Genomic DNA, 16,685 nt, shown 5'->3' on the forward strand with positions numbered 1-16,685 from the left:
TGCTGCAACCAACCAAGCCCCTGGTCAGGACAAAACTACAAATTTATAAGAAATAAATAGCAAAGAATAATATGTTAAATACCATAATGTTGTAATCATCAAAATTCAAGCAGTGAATAACTCTGCATTACATTATAAAAACCTTAAAAGATATCTTAAGCAATTATGATATATAGACCTTACATTTATCCTGATTCAAGCAAAGTGTAAAAAAATGGATGAAGATACTAATAAATTACTGTTGCTTATATATGATAATATTGTGGTTATGTTTAAAAAAGAGAATTTCTTTTTTTCAGGATACATACTGAAATATCTACAGATGAAATGACATGATGTCAGGTATTGACTTTAAAATAATTTTGAAGGACCGACAGATATAAATAAAATAAGATCCCTTATATTTTTGTCATTAATAAAGCTGTGTTAAGAGTCCTTGGAGGTTTTTTATATTATCTTCTCTATTTTGTTATTTAAAATATTTCATAATGAAAATTTAAAATAAATTACTTTTATTTCAATTTGGAGTTGAACCATAAACTGAACTTAAAGTGATTTTTTTTGGTAAAACAACAAAATTGGTTTCCTCTATCCAGTTATGTAACAAAAAATATAAACCATTTCTCAAGGGAATATTTAAACGGCAATAACATGCCATTGTAAAAAATCTATTAATGTTAAAAACATCTTTTCCAAACTTCACAGATCACCTATGATTCACTGTAGGTACATTAAATCTTTCTATGATACAATTCAAATCTTTTTCCTGTTTTTCATCAGTGAAGAGAGAATGCACAGCTGGTCGTCATGATCAATTCAACAGCTACAAATGTGTTTGAAAATAGTTATGAAATCTATCCAGTTTCTTTCCAAGTGGGAAGAAGGGCTAATTTTTCTAAACCTCTTCTACTGTCTAGGTTTTCCTTTTCCAAATTCCAATCATTATGCAACATTTTCTTATCATCTCCTTAAAAATGTTGCCTGCATGGATGAGGTTCTGTATGCTATCCAGGTATTATCACCCAGCACTTACACGTGGACTTCCTTTCTTCCAGATAAGAAACTGTTTTATTTCTTTGTTATTTAATTATGAACTTTACCACATACTAAAATAAGTTTCAAGTGGTGATGTTCTTGACTTTCTGTTCTTTTAGTATGTTACAAGAAAATTTAAATATAAATGACCATTTGTAAACGGATTTTATCAAGTGATATTTTTAAACCTAATATTTATTGGCAGCTCATCTTGTCAAAGAAAATGAGTTATAAAATCAATAAGAATTTATTTAAAGAAATGGCTGAATTTCAGACTCATTTATTCTATGTGTCAAAAGTAACTCAGTTGGTGTGAATTCTGTTATTAAAACTCTCAGAATTGATATTTTGCAACCTATGAAACTGACAAAAAAAATCCACTTATTGAGAAGCTAAATTGCTCAAACAGCGTACATCAGACTTGATAAATTTAGTTTCATCAGAAGACACTGAATCATAATAGTAAGTCATCTCCTAAGGAAAGCACATGTAAATCACAAACCATGGCATGATCTGACTCACGATTTGAAGAGACTGCTGGCCATGTTTAGTAATTCATATTCTTAGATTTCTTTTTCCAATAATAGTAACTAACCCTCTCAAACTCTCTCAGCTTGATCTCCCTATTCCTCATAATTGAAAGTTTTTTATTGTCTTGTGATTTTAAAATTACCAGATCAAAAATGGGAAAAAAATCAGATCATTTTAAATGTTAAAAATCACTGAAAATGCATGTTACAACTATTAGGATGAAATGAAATTCTTAAAATATAACAGAAAGTCATGATCTTGGTGTCCTGGTACCGTATTCTAATTAGAGGAGCAAGTATAACTTGAGATATGCTTCTTTCTCTTTCATATTAACAAACATAGAAATATCTTTATAAATACAATTCATCCTTTAATCCAGAATATAAACATGCATGAATAATGAGAGTTCTATATGAATATTGTCTTATTTAAAGCTAATGGCAGATATTAATCATTCAACTCTTATGTCTGTATTACTATACCAAGATATTTGAGTTATTGTATCAGAGACTGATTTCTTAATACTGAATTACTTAGAACAACAAAACCATAAAATGCACAGTTGTTTATGTACAAAAGAAAAAAATCCAGAAAATTAACTCTTCTTCCTAAAAAGTATATTAAAAATATTTTCTAAAACAACCTCAAGAATATTACAAGGTTCTAAAATTAACTTGGAAATTCTCAGACGTTTGGGTAAAATTAAGAAACCTATTTTAATATCTGCAAAACTCTCTCAGTGTATTAGTAGCAGTAGTTCAGTCTCATTTTGAGCTAGAGTTAATAAAACTATGAGAAGTTATAGAAAATCCATCAGCCTAAAAACAGGTGAAGTCCAAATGTCTTAGTTTGGACATTAATGGAGTAGAATTAAAAATGGTTACTGCAAATAGGTATATTTCATTCAGCCCAAATATTTCTTCTTAAAAATATTTTCTTTGTTCTATTTAAAATTCACTGCCCTTATTCATCTTTCAGGCAAAGAAATTAATATTCATGATCACTAAACCATGGCAGCATGCCTAGGCTAGATTAGATTAACATATATTTCCCTTGTTTACTTTCTCAGGAACATTTGAAAAAAAAAGTATAATTTGGAAGAACTTTTAATCTATGCATGATGTCTTTTTGGAACTGGAATCCCAGTGTTTCCTTTTAGCACAGTATGGTTCAAAATGAAAACCAAGACATGAAGATATAAACCATTAGTTCTGGTTTTACCTACTGACTATAGAAATGTATTACCTCATCTTATTAATATTTAACTGATAAATAAAAAAACAAATTTTGTTTAAGTCCTGGTTCAAATTTAGCACATGTATATTCAAAGATAATTCTGTATTTAAAGCATTAACATAGATAACCCCATTACTCTATAGTTCAAAATGTATTGAAGATCTATCTACCAGCTCCTCTATGGAGGAATAAGATACAGCTTTTAGGAAGAGCACTGGGTCATCAAGTATTGCCAGGCCACTGCCACATGGCTTGGAGAAAGTGAAGATGCCGGCAGTCCTAAAAGGTCCCATGCACCTAATGAACAGTTTCAGCTCTCTTGTCACCAGTAAACTTGAAACCATGCAAGATGACCTGTAAAAAGATCCGGGGACATCTCTGTACTTTTTTGTTTACAATTGGATGCACTCTCCTGGACTTGTGGCCCAGCACTTGGATGAATAGTTGAATGCAGGGAAAGTTTAATTGTTAAGATCAGTGCAATGAAGAAGCGTAGAAACATCTTAAGGCTTTTTCATCTAGGTCATATTCAGGGAAGAGTGTTGGAGAGCCATTTTCGGGCTTGGGCCCTATGCTGTTCAAAAGAACATAAATTTAAACTCTCATAAAAGTAAAGGTTATTAAGCACTGGAAAGAAATAAACAAGCATATAATTCTAGAATTGGAGAGAGTACCATGTCAAGAACAGTCCAAATCAGTTGAAACTGCAACATGTAGATATATAAGTTGAGAGATGAAATCATGAAATTTATTTTTAAAAGTACTCATACTATGAATAAAGGGAACATAGTTGCATTCTTAATTCATGCCGACACTGAAATAAGAAGGTGCTTTCCAAGATGTAAGAAAAAAAATGGCTTAAGGACCAAAGGAAAGAAACCAGGTCATGTGAAGAATGCATAAATCAACTTTTATAAATATAATATGATAGCAAATCTATAAAAATTAAGATAATAATAAGAAAAAAATCAGATAGCAAAAAAGTCCATTTCCATGGGTCAGGTAAAACACTACATAAAGGTCAAATCTTATGTCACTATTTTCAGTTTTACACACTTATCTCTGAAAATAGTTTCAGATGAAAGGCCAGTGTAATACTCTTCATATTAAAACATGCACTGCTATTCGATAAAAACTTGACAATGTAGCCATATGGTAGGTCATTTCTGGCTTGAGTATGTAATTACTTAATATTATAATTCTAATATTCTTCTCTCAACAATGCACTTGAGCTTGAATCAATTTGGATACTATAATGACGAGATTATTTCACTAAATTTTATTTAATAATTCTAAAGTATTAATAAAGTCATTTTAAATGTCTCAAGTTCTTTTCACAAGTACATATTATAAATTTATACATCTCACCAGACCATTTCCCAGAGCTTTCTTTTCTTTAGTCTCTCTCCTCAAATACTAGAGTTTCTCCTTTTCTATTTATGTCAACTGTTGTCTAATTAAATTTTCTCAAAAGTTCTATTTCAAATAGAGGGCACAGTGAGGGCAAAGTATGTCCCTAAAGTAAAAATGTCACCTTCAACTTTGTGAAACAGCAAAGAGAATTCTGTTTCTGATCTTTTGATGTAGCAAGCAAGATCCAAGTTCTAATGTCATCTCAAACTTAAATACACAGAGACTAAACTCATCCCCTTATTAGCACTATTGATTGAATATCAGCTCTGTCCCAGCATTATCGTAAGCACTGTTTGTACAGTTAAGAACTGTACACCAGTGTACTGGGTACTGCCTGGGCATTGCCATCCGGGGCTTTTAGCCAGATCTTACATAAAAAGCATAATGCTTAGCCTGTGTGACTAAAACAGTCCCTGGAACATAGTAGCTTAATAGCATTTTTGGAGTCAAAGAATGAATATCACTATTAATTATAAATTGTGGTAAGTACTATTTAGGAAAAGAAAAGATTGCTTTGAAAGAGCATAACAGTATGAAATGCATCTCTGTAAATGCTACATAAACAGGCATGGGAGAGGAGAAAGAATTAGAGATATGTGCAGAGATTTGAGGTGAAAGTGTTTGGTGCATCTGAGAAGCAAAAGAAATTTAGTTAGATGGATTTAGCTTAGTGGGTGGGTAGGATGGGAGAGTAAATTGTCAGGAATCAGATACTATAAGACCTGAAAGCCACTGAAGTGTTTTAAGCAAGGGAGTGATGTGAGCAGAGAAGCAGTTAAAAGCATTTAAAAATCCTGGGTACTTTGTGGAACTGAATTAAAGGAAAACAAGTGTGGAAATGGAGAGACGGGGGAATAAGCACATGACAGTGGCCTGGTCTGGAGCCATGACAATGAAAAAGAAGAGTGTCTAGGGATAAAATATATTTAGATGGCGATCACATCAATAGGATGCAAGGGTGAGAGGTGTTGAGAATATTACCAATTTCAGGCTGGTTTTATTAACATAACAGGGTACTCAAGGAGTCTGCAGAGAGCAAGAGGAAAGACCAGGATTAGGCTCAGTTTTATAAGCCTCCTTATCACATTAATAAAAAGCATGGTTTAGAATTATCCAGCACATTGGAGTCCATATTCACATTAAATAGTTCTGTGTTTTAGTTTCCCATTTCCCATGGGAAGAGCAAATCTCTTCCTTCTCAAAGTCCGGGGAAAAAAAGCTGTTGACAAGGCAGACTTTTCAGCCTGTATCATGCTGACTCATTTTTCCACTGCGTGTTCTCATTGTCAGGACTGGGAGGACGGACAGAGAATCAGACTCCTAGCTTGAGCACTCCTGAGTTGGGCCTGCTGCAGCAAATGACTTCAAACTGATCAATGGAGACTTGACTGGCAGCTGGCTCTCTTCTTGTCTGCCCTTGAGGGTTAACAAAATACCCTATCTTGGTCAAAACAGGCTTCTGTTTTTCATTTGAACCTTTAAATATTCCAGGAAGCAAGCTGCTGAAGAAGAGTACTTAGGTACTCTTACAGGAATGCTTTTTAACCCTTTCCAGTTTGGTTATAGATATTGTTTCTAGAAAAATACATAAATGAACTTGTGTACAAAATGTTTATATAATTTTAGGAAGTACCTTGACTCGCTGACACTGAATCATGGATGCAGTAATTGTTAAGACATCTGGAATTCTACAACATGCAAATATTTTTTTTAATTTTTAATTTTTGGTTTTTCAATTACAGTTGTCCCATTTTTCCCCTATTTCTCTCCCCCACCCAGCCCACCCCTTCTCCCGTAATCATATCCCTCCCCGTTGTCCGTGTCCATGAGTCATTTATACACGTTCTTTGACTAAACCCCTCCCTTACTTATCCCCCTTCTCTCCCTCCCCCCTCCCCCCTATTGACTGCTATTCAGCTCATTGTTCTATTTAGTTCTTTTGTTTGTGTTGTTCTTTAGTTTCCTGTATTAGGTGATATCATATGGTATTTTTCTTTCTTTGCCTGGCTTATTTCACTAAGCATAATTCTCTCTAGTTCCATCCATACAACATGTAAATATTAAGTGTCTGCTAATATTGAACTTCTCAACAAAAGACATAAAAAACACTCAAAAGGACCACCCCCCAAAGATTTGTGTATTGAGCCAATACTCTATCCAATCGGCATGCAAGTCAAGGACATCCCATCTTAAACAATTAGATAGAATTGTGAAAAAACCATAGGTCTGATGTCAGAAAATCTGTGTTCAGCTGGACCACGTGTGGAAGGATTGCGAGCAAGTCCTTCATCTTCTCTTGAGATTCAGTGATCTCATTTTAAAGCAACGTTAATAATAATTACACCTGCCTGGTCAAACTTCTGTATGTGAAAATATTTAATATTTATAAGTTTCTGTGGAAGTTATTATTTGTGTATTAATTCAAATTCTACTTACCAATCTTCTGGGAATCTAGTTTACTGACCTTGAGCTAGTAATATAATCACCATAGAATCTTTTTTTTAAGTATATTTTATTGGTTATGTTGTTATGATAGTTCCAATTTTTTTCCCTTTGCTCCCCTCTGCCCAGTAGTCACCATAGAATCTTAACAGCTGATACCACAGTGTGCTTTCTACATTACAACTGGGCATTGGGCTGGTACAGTCTAAACCTGTAACTTGTACACTTACATTTTTTTGTTTTCTCTCTAAATATGTTTCCCAGGTTTTGATTTGCATTTTTTTTACTTAAACAGCAAAATTAAGCCATGTAACCCTTGGACTTTAATACAGTTATGTAACTCTGTAACATCACCTATAAGTGCCAAGTGTAGGCATTGAATTTGAACTGATATCAAGAGATAGAGATATTTTCACTTACCTCTGTCACTGTCATAGAGGTATGCAAACTTGTCCCACTGATAGTATTCAATCAAGCTAAGAAGGGCTCCTTTAAGGTCAGGTCTCATCTGAATGACAAATGGGTGTGTACCATCAGTTGGGAAGCTGGGCGTAATGAAGGAGACATGGAGTGTCCCACAAAAGGATGTGATGGTGTTTACAGACTTCTTGTCATAAAATCCAAAAATAGCATAGACTCCTCTTGAAAACTGGGAGCAGACTAGAATAAGAGGGAAAAGAAAAAGAATAAATAATTGTAATTGGTATACAGTCATGGATTTACTTGAGACATAATTCCCTTTTATATAAAATATAAAATAATCAACAAATCAAAAGAAACATAGTTTATATTAATGACCCACCAAATATATGAACACTTATTTACTTAGCACTCTATTTAAGAAATTCAAAGAGTAATAAAGGATTAAAATAATTCTAGAATTATGATAATATTTATGTTATTTTTTAATAAACTATGTGAGTATAAACATATTTTGGAACCACCCCATTAAAAAATAGTACAAGTAAAAATCATTAGTTATAAGAACACACTATAGTTACCTGGTATTTATATGGATTCATAATAGTTTGTTTTCTATAATATTGATTCTTTAAAAAGGCTTTATTGTGTTAATGATGCATTTATTCTAGAAGATCAGTGTGCTTATAAAGAGTTCTACTGATGACCCAAACTTATTTAAGAAAAAATGGATATAAGACTATCATTCTTAAAATACATATATATGTATTTTTAAAAATATGACAGTCCCAATAGTTCACACAATCTTTTATCCTCTAATACTGTTTGTATTTCAGTGAATGGCATATGACACTACCTTCCCCATTTCCTATAGTCAGAACATCACTAAGTATCACTTATTCTAGTACCTAAATGTGGTCCACTTATTTCTATTTCTGTTCTTCTCATCCTAGTTCACTACCACATATACTTATATTGTGCTTGCCTTTTGCCTGGCATGTTCTGTGGTACATTAACTCATTTATTATTAATGAGAAATTACAGATAGGAAAATTGACACATAGGGAGACTAAGTGATTTCCCCAAGCTCTCACAGCTGGGCAGGGAGAGAGGCTGTGCTCAAATCCAGGCAACCTGGATTCAGCGTCCATGTTCCTAACTGAGGGATAACCTTGCTCTTCTCACTTGGATTACTGGAATATCTTCCAAACTCCCCTCCTATATACAATTTTGCTTCTTTCATTCTATTCCCCGCAATGTAGTCAAAATGACATTTGAAACACAAATCTGAACATATCTCTCTGAGAAGTAAGGGTTACTTTGTCCAAATTGATTCCCTGTAGTGCCCTATAGAAATTATCCACAGTCTTTAAGGCCACCATTTTAAGTCAGCCACATGGCTTTGCATAAATAAATTGCTGATATTTTTAAATGTCAAGTAACATTTCAATTCAAGGAATAGAAATCAGCTATCCATGAACATAATCTAACAGCCCAGAGCATAATATCAAACATCCTTTTAAATTAATTAACCCCCTTTAAAGGATAGGACCAATATTATTTTATTTCTTTCACAAAAATTAATTTACTTTATAATTAAGAATTAGTAAAAATAGATTTGTTTAATAAATTAGAGCTAAAATATATATAGATTCTAGTAACCAGTTTTCAGACAATGAATACATAATAGGCGGTAATTTTACAATATGAAAGAAAAAGAAAGGAAGATTAGCTATTTGCTTGAGTGTCAAACATTAAATATTTACTAATCTTCCCATTTCAAATATTCCCATTTTCATTTAAATATTTACTAATCTTCAAGTAATTTCTGTCTTTCTAATATAAGTTTTCTGGGATTTCTTGGTTACATCTGTATAATATATCAATTGAAATTTTCTCCTTCATTTCCAGTGTTCTGTGGAATAGTCTCCTATATCTCAGAAAACAATTGAATATATTTCTTTACACTTATTTCATACTTTAACATAAAACAAAGATGAGATTCCTGCCTTTTATTTATGTTTAAATTTTTGTCTTTGCCTGAGTACAGAAGTTGACAATAACATTTAATGTGTTTAACTATGCTCATTTTTCATGTACATGAAAAAGTCCTTTCATTGTTAAAACCCTTCTAGGCAAATTTTGTGGTGGTTCTTATTTTATATATGCATATGTGTACTGATGTGTATATCTTAAATCTTAAGTTTGTTCAAAAACTGATGACTCCATATGACATAGAAAAAGGTGAAATTGCTACAAAATTCTCTCTGGGTCTATTTTATTTCATTTCATGCAGTGTTGATATGTCATTTAAATAGTATAGGACTATCAGGCAATATGATTTATTAACAAGGCCTCCTCTTAAGTAAAATAGCTTCTGTGATAGGAATAACAGCCATAGCCTCAGCAGAATGCTTGATATGGATGCCACTGTTTGAATGCATATGGAGACATACCTTTTACTTTCCATTTGTTTTAGACTCGGGAGTGAGTTGTCAAGGGCCCTCCTGGCTACCATGCCATCTGGAAAAACCTGGCTTTGGCTCAAAAACAGGCATAAGCTGTACAAAACTTCATAAAATACCACAATTCCCCTACCTTAGAAGGCAGTTTTTTTCCAGACAATTCAGCTAATTCTCCAATGAACATAATTTCATAACAAAAGCCTTTCTCTCCTGACTACCCCTGGACCCTCTCAGCCCTCTTCCTTTATTCTTTATCTTTACATGGCACACAATCACTTGTCTATATCCTCTGTTTGTCTAGATAGTTCTTTTTTTTTTTTACATGTCGCTTTCAACATATACAATTAACTGCCACTTGGTCAAAGTTGCTCATGTCCCTCTTCACCTTCAGTCAGTCACTGCCCCCGTCTCCAACCATGACAAGAATATCATCGTGGTTTACTATCAAGGAACACTGTCTTAAGCTGAGGTACAGTATTCTGTTTACTCAGTTTGTAGTGACCATCTCAAGAGGAAAAACTTAATGCTATACTTCTAACACTCTATCCCCAAAATAGTCAAGAATTTTTTTTTTTTTTTGCATGCTAATACTGAAGTTCTCCTTAGTATAACACAGACACTTGACACATTGACATATTACACAGGAAGTTAGTTGTACTTCTTTGAATTACTCTTTCTTTGAGTAGAAATAGAAATTTCTCGTATTGCTCTCTACCTTATTCACTAAAAATGCCTCCAAAATTTAAAGCCATTTTCTTAAGCTACAGTCATCCTCAAAGAAGGAAAATTTACTATCACTGAGGCTACCCAAATAACATGTCAAAGCTCTGGATGTAATTCTAAAGAATTGTTCTAAAATGAGTTAAACAATACCAGTGCTTTATATACAGTCATTCTTTTCCTACATCAACTCCTGAAGCAGAGGAAGGAGCAGAAAATCTCTCAGCTTTACCTCTAGCTTACTAACCTGTACAATTACCCTATGAGAGACAGCATCATAAATTACTGAATAATTATGTTGATTAATATTAGATTGCAGTTATGTCTCAAGACTCAAAACTGATTGCAAGTGGGAGGGAAAGACACTCTCACTGATTTCTAGTTTAATTAAATATTTAATATCAACTTTGAGAAACTCAGCAAAGAGGAGTCCTTTTAAAAGACAGTCTAGGTCAAACTGCCAAAACGATAACCTCCGGGGTGCAAGTAACTTGCTGATTATTCCACTTTTTATTATAAGCCCAGGTGATATAAGCCAATAACAGTGCTGATGATGCATCCGATGCACATCTTTTTCTCTTGGGCCTTTCTGCTCATTGGGGCTGCTAATGTAGCACACTCGGTACAGTCTGGAGAACCCTGCATGGCTATTTAGTAGAAAAGCAGGGGGAGGACAGGGCATGCTTTATTTTTGTTTTACATTTTTTTATATTTACAAATTGCCATTCACTTCAGGGGAATGGCATAGGTTGCTTCACATGCAGAAATGGAGGTAGCTCCTCTGTAGCTAGTGCAGAGTCTGGTGGGGAAGCTGCACCACCATCAAGCATTCCTGGCTTCAAAATACCTCGGAGACCATAGAAACTCTCTCCTTCCATTGTCAGACCTCTGACCTTAGCTCCTTCTTCACTTTGACCTAGATTTTACTATTGAAATTTCTCTATTTTTTGTCAGTTATGATCTCCTACTCACTAAATCCAACGATCTTTTCATCAGGTCAAGCTTTCTTAGCTTCTCTGAATTTGTTAATCTAACACTTGCTTCTTGAATACCCTCTCTCTACTGCTACTAGCTTTTCCTCTTTCATATCCTTCTATACATTGCTGCCAATAAAATCATACTGTATTGATACTTTTCCTCTCCCTCTGATTATCATTAACTGTCTTATCTTTTACACCTTAAATTTAAAAGATATACTCTTTTTTTATTGTATTTTTTTCCATTACCATTTAGTCCCCTTAGTGTGGTTTCATTGTAGCCACACTGTTATAATAAAAATGATTTTTAAAAATTAAAAAGGCATTCTTCAGGGATTTGTCTTACAGGTGTTTTTCTTCTCATTTTACTCTCTTAGTAGTCCCATTCCTTTTAACATGATCAGATTCAACTTGTTATGCACATTTCCCCAAACTTCATCGTCAATTTAGTTGTCTCCTATTATCTTGTTTTACTGAAAAATATATATTGTAATTACTTAAAGTCACAAGCATGGTGTTAGATTTAGAAAATGCCACAGCAAATGAGAGGGACATAGTCAATTCCTAGCTGGAGTTGATAGAGCTTGTCTCTCAACCTCCAGGGTCACTCACTGGAAAACGTCTAATCCTTTATCATCCCAACTAAGCCCATAAAGACGAGGAGAGAAAACCAAATCGAGTCTTTGTGTTGATTTTTTACCCTTTAGCTCATGGCATCACAATTCCAGCATCATTGATTTTATAATTATTTTTTAGAATAATTAATTCATCACTCTTTCTTGTGCTGCTCATGCCATCTATAACCGTCTCTGTTTTATTTGGGGAACTTACTATGCCATGTTTTAGACGTTGGGAAGACAGCATTAAGAGTGACAGGTAAAGTCCTTCCTTACATGAAGCTTATATAGTATACTTCTTAAGCGCTTCTTGCATCAGTACCTTTATTTTCTTTCTCCTTTGTCCTGCCAAGCTAAACTATTCCCCACCTCCTCTTTCTCCTTCCTTCCATTCATACTTTTGTTGTATCAGTTTTCCTAAAGCACAGCACATAAAAAGCATTCTCCAAGGATCTGTCTTCCAATTGTTTTTCTTCATATTTCTTTTACAATCCATCTCTTAGTGCTCTCATCCCTTTCCACAAGGTCAAATTCAAATTTTGGGCAAATGTTTCCCAAATATGAACCATCACTTCAGTTGTCTCCCTTCATCTATTTATTTACTGAGAAAATAGATAACTATAAATATATTGTATATAGTTGTGTACCAAGCATAATGTATATACTTTATAGTATAAGTTTATTATATGTTATATATAGTACAAATACTACAAATATACCACATAATATTAATTTTTAAATCATGTATTTTCATTTTCTATATTATTTATTTGCTAGTGTGATTTGTAATTAAAATATTTGATTCTTTCAAGACCAGAAGTGTGAATTTTCTAGAATAAAAAAGAAAAAAATAGAAATACATAAAATGCCACTGTTTTACATTATCTAAAAGCCTATAACTTGAATCTCAACTATTAAATATTACAGAAAAGTTATTATTCTGTATCCAAGGATCTTGGGGCTCTGACCTTAGATGTAACAGTTGTAGAGGCTAAAATATGAGATTGAATTCTGGTATTGCAATTAACTAGTTGGAATTGGTTGGGCAAGTTACTTTTTTCTTCTACTTTGACTTCTTCCCTTCCTACCTTCCCAGCCTATAAACTATGTCCAAATACAGCCCATTTGACCCCTCAAATCTCTACTCCCCAGCGCTGCTCACATTGTCTTAATAGGGACCTTAAATATGTATTGACTGGATCATTGCAATAATCTCCCAGATAGCCCACTTTATAATAAATCTCTTTCCTATCATGGCAGATATAGCCCTCCTGATTAAAATCTATCAATGTCTTCCTATTGCTTAGAGAAAAGCATACATGACGATGCTCAGATGGGATCTCTTTGGTGTTGTCTGAGTTACACGCCTCTCCTACATGTGAAAGCAATGTGCATTTTTGCATTGCAGCCTGAGTTATAATTGTTTTGCTTGGCCCTTTCTGAGCTAATTGAAAGCAGAGAACGAAGTGCTGTTTATCTCTAAATGCGTAGCCTATCATACAGTTGGCACAGAGAAGACACTTGATAAATGTCATGCAATAAAATATCAATTCTTCCATGAAGGGTGTCTTGCCTATTATAAACTGAATATGACTTTCCCTGGTTATGAACCTCATCAGCACTCTGCCTTTGTCTCCCTCATGACCTGAAGTACAATGTCTTTGATTATGTGTGTATGCCGGGGTGTTGCAACCTCTTTGAGAGCAGCGGCCAGTGTGAGAAGAGAGTAAGAACCCCTGAATTGAAAGCCCAGCTCTAATTTTTCCTGGCCATCTGGTATAAGAGTCACCGAGCCTGAGCCTCAGTTTCCTAATCTATTGAATGAAGATTTTAATTCCTGTCCTGCTCATCTTAGAGGAATACTTTAAATTTTAAATTATACAATATATAGATAAGTACTGGGGAAATATAAATCATTAAATAAATGTGTTAATTATAGTAACTGCAACCATAATTTTTGTATTCTCTGCAATACCCAATTTAGGATTTTTTCACAAGTATATTATTAAATATTTGTTGATTGACTACACAATCTCAACCAATTGTATAACAAGATATAAAACAGGTCCTTATGATAAGTTGCATTTCTGTTCATGCTGGAGTATTTCTGAAATAAAGTCATAACAGCATTTTTCCCTTAACTATCATATTGAAAAATTACTGGTGTTAGTTTAAAATTACTTGTGCAGTTTACTCTGTCTGTTCTCATAATAGGAAAAAAAAAACACAATCATTATTATGAGAAGGCAATATCTGGAATGTTTGTGAAATTGTATTATTTTAAGCTTTAAAAATGTATTTTATATGTGGAAAAATTGTACCAGGAGAGGTGAAATTAGATCAACACATAGTGCAGGATGCAGCTGGAAACATGCATGAAAGGGGGACGTCTCTGTCTTTGTCATACACCCAATAACACATAGTAGACTTGAAAATATCCTCGGGTATTTTCACAATCTCAAATGTCTTATTTCTTTAAGTCAATGGAGTTTTTCAAGCCTGAAAACTTATCATAAGCAACAATTATTTCTTTTAAAAATGTAATTGTTATAACATATGATACATATAACATTTGGTTTCCCTGTAAAAACATGAAAGAATGTTAAAAATAGAATTATAATTCTTTTATTCTTAAAATATTTAGGTAAATATAATATGCTGTTCTCAAAATGAAATGGAGTAAAACTATGCTACTTTTATTAATAGGATTATTTTAAAGTTCATATGTTATTGGGGCACCTTCTTTTCTTATCAAATGACCAGAAGGGCTTCCCACTCGAGAGCTGACATGACAGCTTAGCACCTCTCACAAAACTCATCTCTCTTCAAAAGCCCACTCTTTTCTCTGTCCACTGTTGTTCCTCAGAGCCAAGCACAGTTCCTAGCATAGACACACAGTATGTAGCTATTGAACAACACACTAAATGATTCAAAGAAAACATGAAGAATGAGAAATATTCACCCCAATGACATTTTCTATAACTTGCCTCACTGATGATATTCCACATAGCCCTGCCACAAACGTTTAGCATGATAAATGACTTCTCCTCCTTTGCATACATTTTGATTCCATTTTTCACACAAATATTAAATGCGATGCATCATCACTCAGAAGACAATGAAGTTGTAGTAATACATTTTTCTTTCCATCTCACAAACATTTATCCTTCTTGACCTTTGTGTTACTTTTGCTGAATGAGGTGAAATGTCACAAGCTTATTGCTTTTGCCCATATTATATGCAGCTTTAAGAATCTATAACATTATCCTGGCTTCATTCATCATTTGGAAAAGCAGGCAATAGCAAAACAGGCGGTAATAGGCAATAACTCTTATGTGAATTTTAACGATGGGCTCTGGACACGTACATGAAAGAGAATTACCTCCGTTTATACAAGATGCTATTTCACAGAAGATAGTCCCATTCTTCACCCCCTGGTTGTGTATTTCCTCCTCATAAATACACATAGTTCTACCCTCTGCAAATTCTAGCTCGACTTTGCTCTCTGTAAGTCCTGGACACTGCATGCCCTGATGCGACTTGGGTGTGTGGATAGAGTGCCGGGCTGAGATGGCTGGAGGCCTGGCATCTAATCCCCGTTGTGGCACCAGCCAGCTGTGTGCTCCTGGCAAATTACAGCTTTCAAACGCCTCGGTGCTCTCAGAAGTCCCATCGGGCTCAAACGTGGGCACGGATGGCCAAATGTCAAAGTCAGAAATTATGCAAAATAGCAGGTGGTGCATACCTATTATTCATTGTATTCTTACTTATGTGAAATACAGTACATTTTTGCAAATCAAATTCTACCACTGTCTTCATGTTTGGTTAGTCTTTCTTCATTTTCTTATTTCTTCTTTTTTATCTGTCTTCTCTTTTGCACTTGTCCTGTTTCCTCCTTCAAATGTTTACTTTTCTACTTTATCTTTACATATATTTTTAGTCCATGATGGATTCCTTAAGCTCCAGACACTCTTGATCCTGATGCCTAGAGAAATGTCTAATGTAATTAGGGTGTAATCTGAATGTAATTAGGGTGTACAAAGTTGAAGGACTATGTTTATTCCAAAATATAGACCTGATGATATTTTAGTACAAATAAACATTTTTAGCTTCTGTGATAAAAACTGCTTTAAAAAATAATTGAAACATTTTCAAATACATAGAAGATTTTTACTTAAAAGACATTTTTTTCTGAGTGACATTTAAAAAAAGAACTATGTTGCCTTGCTTGTCTGGATGCTCTCAAGTTAGATCTGATAACCCTCTTGTTTGTGTATGGCTCAGAGTTTCTATCATAGAATTTCCCTGCTCATGCCATCTGTTGGTAAGTGAAAGGGTTTCCACTTAGATACCTCCGCACTTATATGTTAACTCATGTAAGTGTATCAAAATGGGAAATCAAGTATAACATAATGAATAATTATGTAAATGTACTAAAAATGGTACTGGACGATTAGCATGCATCCCTAAATTTCTAAGAAACTGGAGAAATTAACTTCAGCACAATGGACTCTCACACGTGATGCATTGGTCCTACTAAAATTATGGGCGAATGTTTGGTACTGGAGCAGGGCATTTTGCTTTAACATTGTCCAAGGAGCCTGCCTGGCTCATGGTCATACCCCCTTCAATTAAAGGAACAAGGACAGAACTAATGGTGGCAACAGAGTTCCATCAAGAAATGATTAGGAACTTACTTTTTTTCCTTTGCACTTATCTTAGCAACATAAATAAGATGTTGACAATTAAAAAATAACAGGAATACACTCTTATACAAAGTTAAATGAGCATATTATTTAAAGGTATAATTTCCCTTTGATGACTCCTCT

At 34.0% G+C, this 16,685-nt stretch overlaps 1 protein-coding gene across 5 annotated transcripts in view; it reads right to left on the minus strand.

The window, feature by feature from the left end:
• Positions 1-16,685, minus strand: part of GRIA2 (glutamate ionotropic receptor AMPA type subunit 2) — a 125,983-nt gene that overhangs the window by 58,185 nt on the left and 51,113 nt on the right. For all 5 annotated transcript variants that reach the window (XM_090288801.1, XM_090288800.1, XM_090288804.1 and 2 more), the window contains exon 3: positions 7,078-7,317. In XM_090288801.1, coding sequence (XP_090144927.1) covers positions 7,078-7,317 — 240 coding nt within the window. The remainder of the gene's footprint in view (positions 1-7,077; positions 7,318-16,685) is intronic.

This window comes from Furipterus horrens, unplaced genomic scaffold (genome assembly GCF_987537825.1).
Source record: "Furipterus horrens unplaced genomic scaffold, mFurHor1.1.pri manual_scaffold_10, whole genome shotgun sequence".
NCBI classification, from domain to species: Eukaryota; Metazoa; Chordata; class Mammalia; order Chiroptera; family Furipteridae; genus Furipterus; species Furipterus horrens.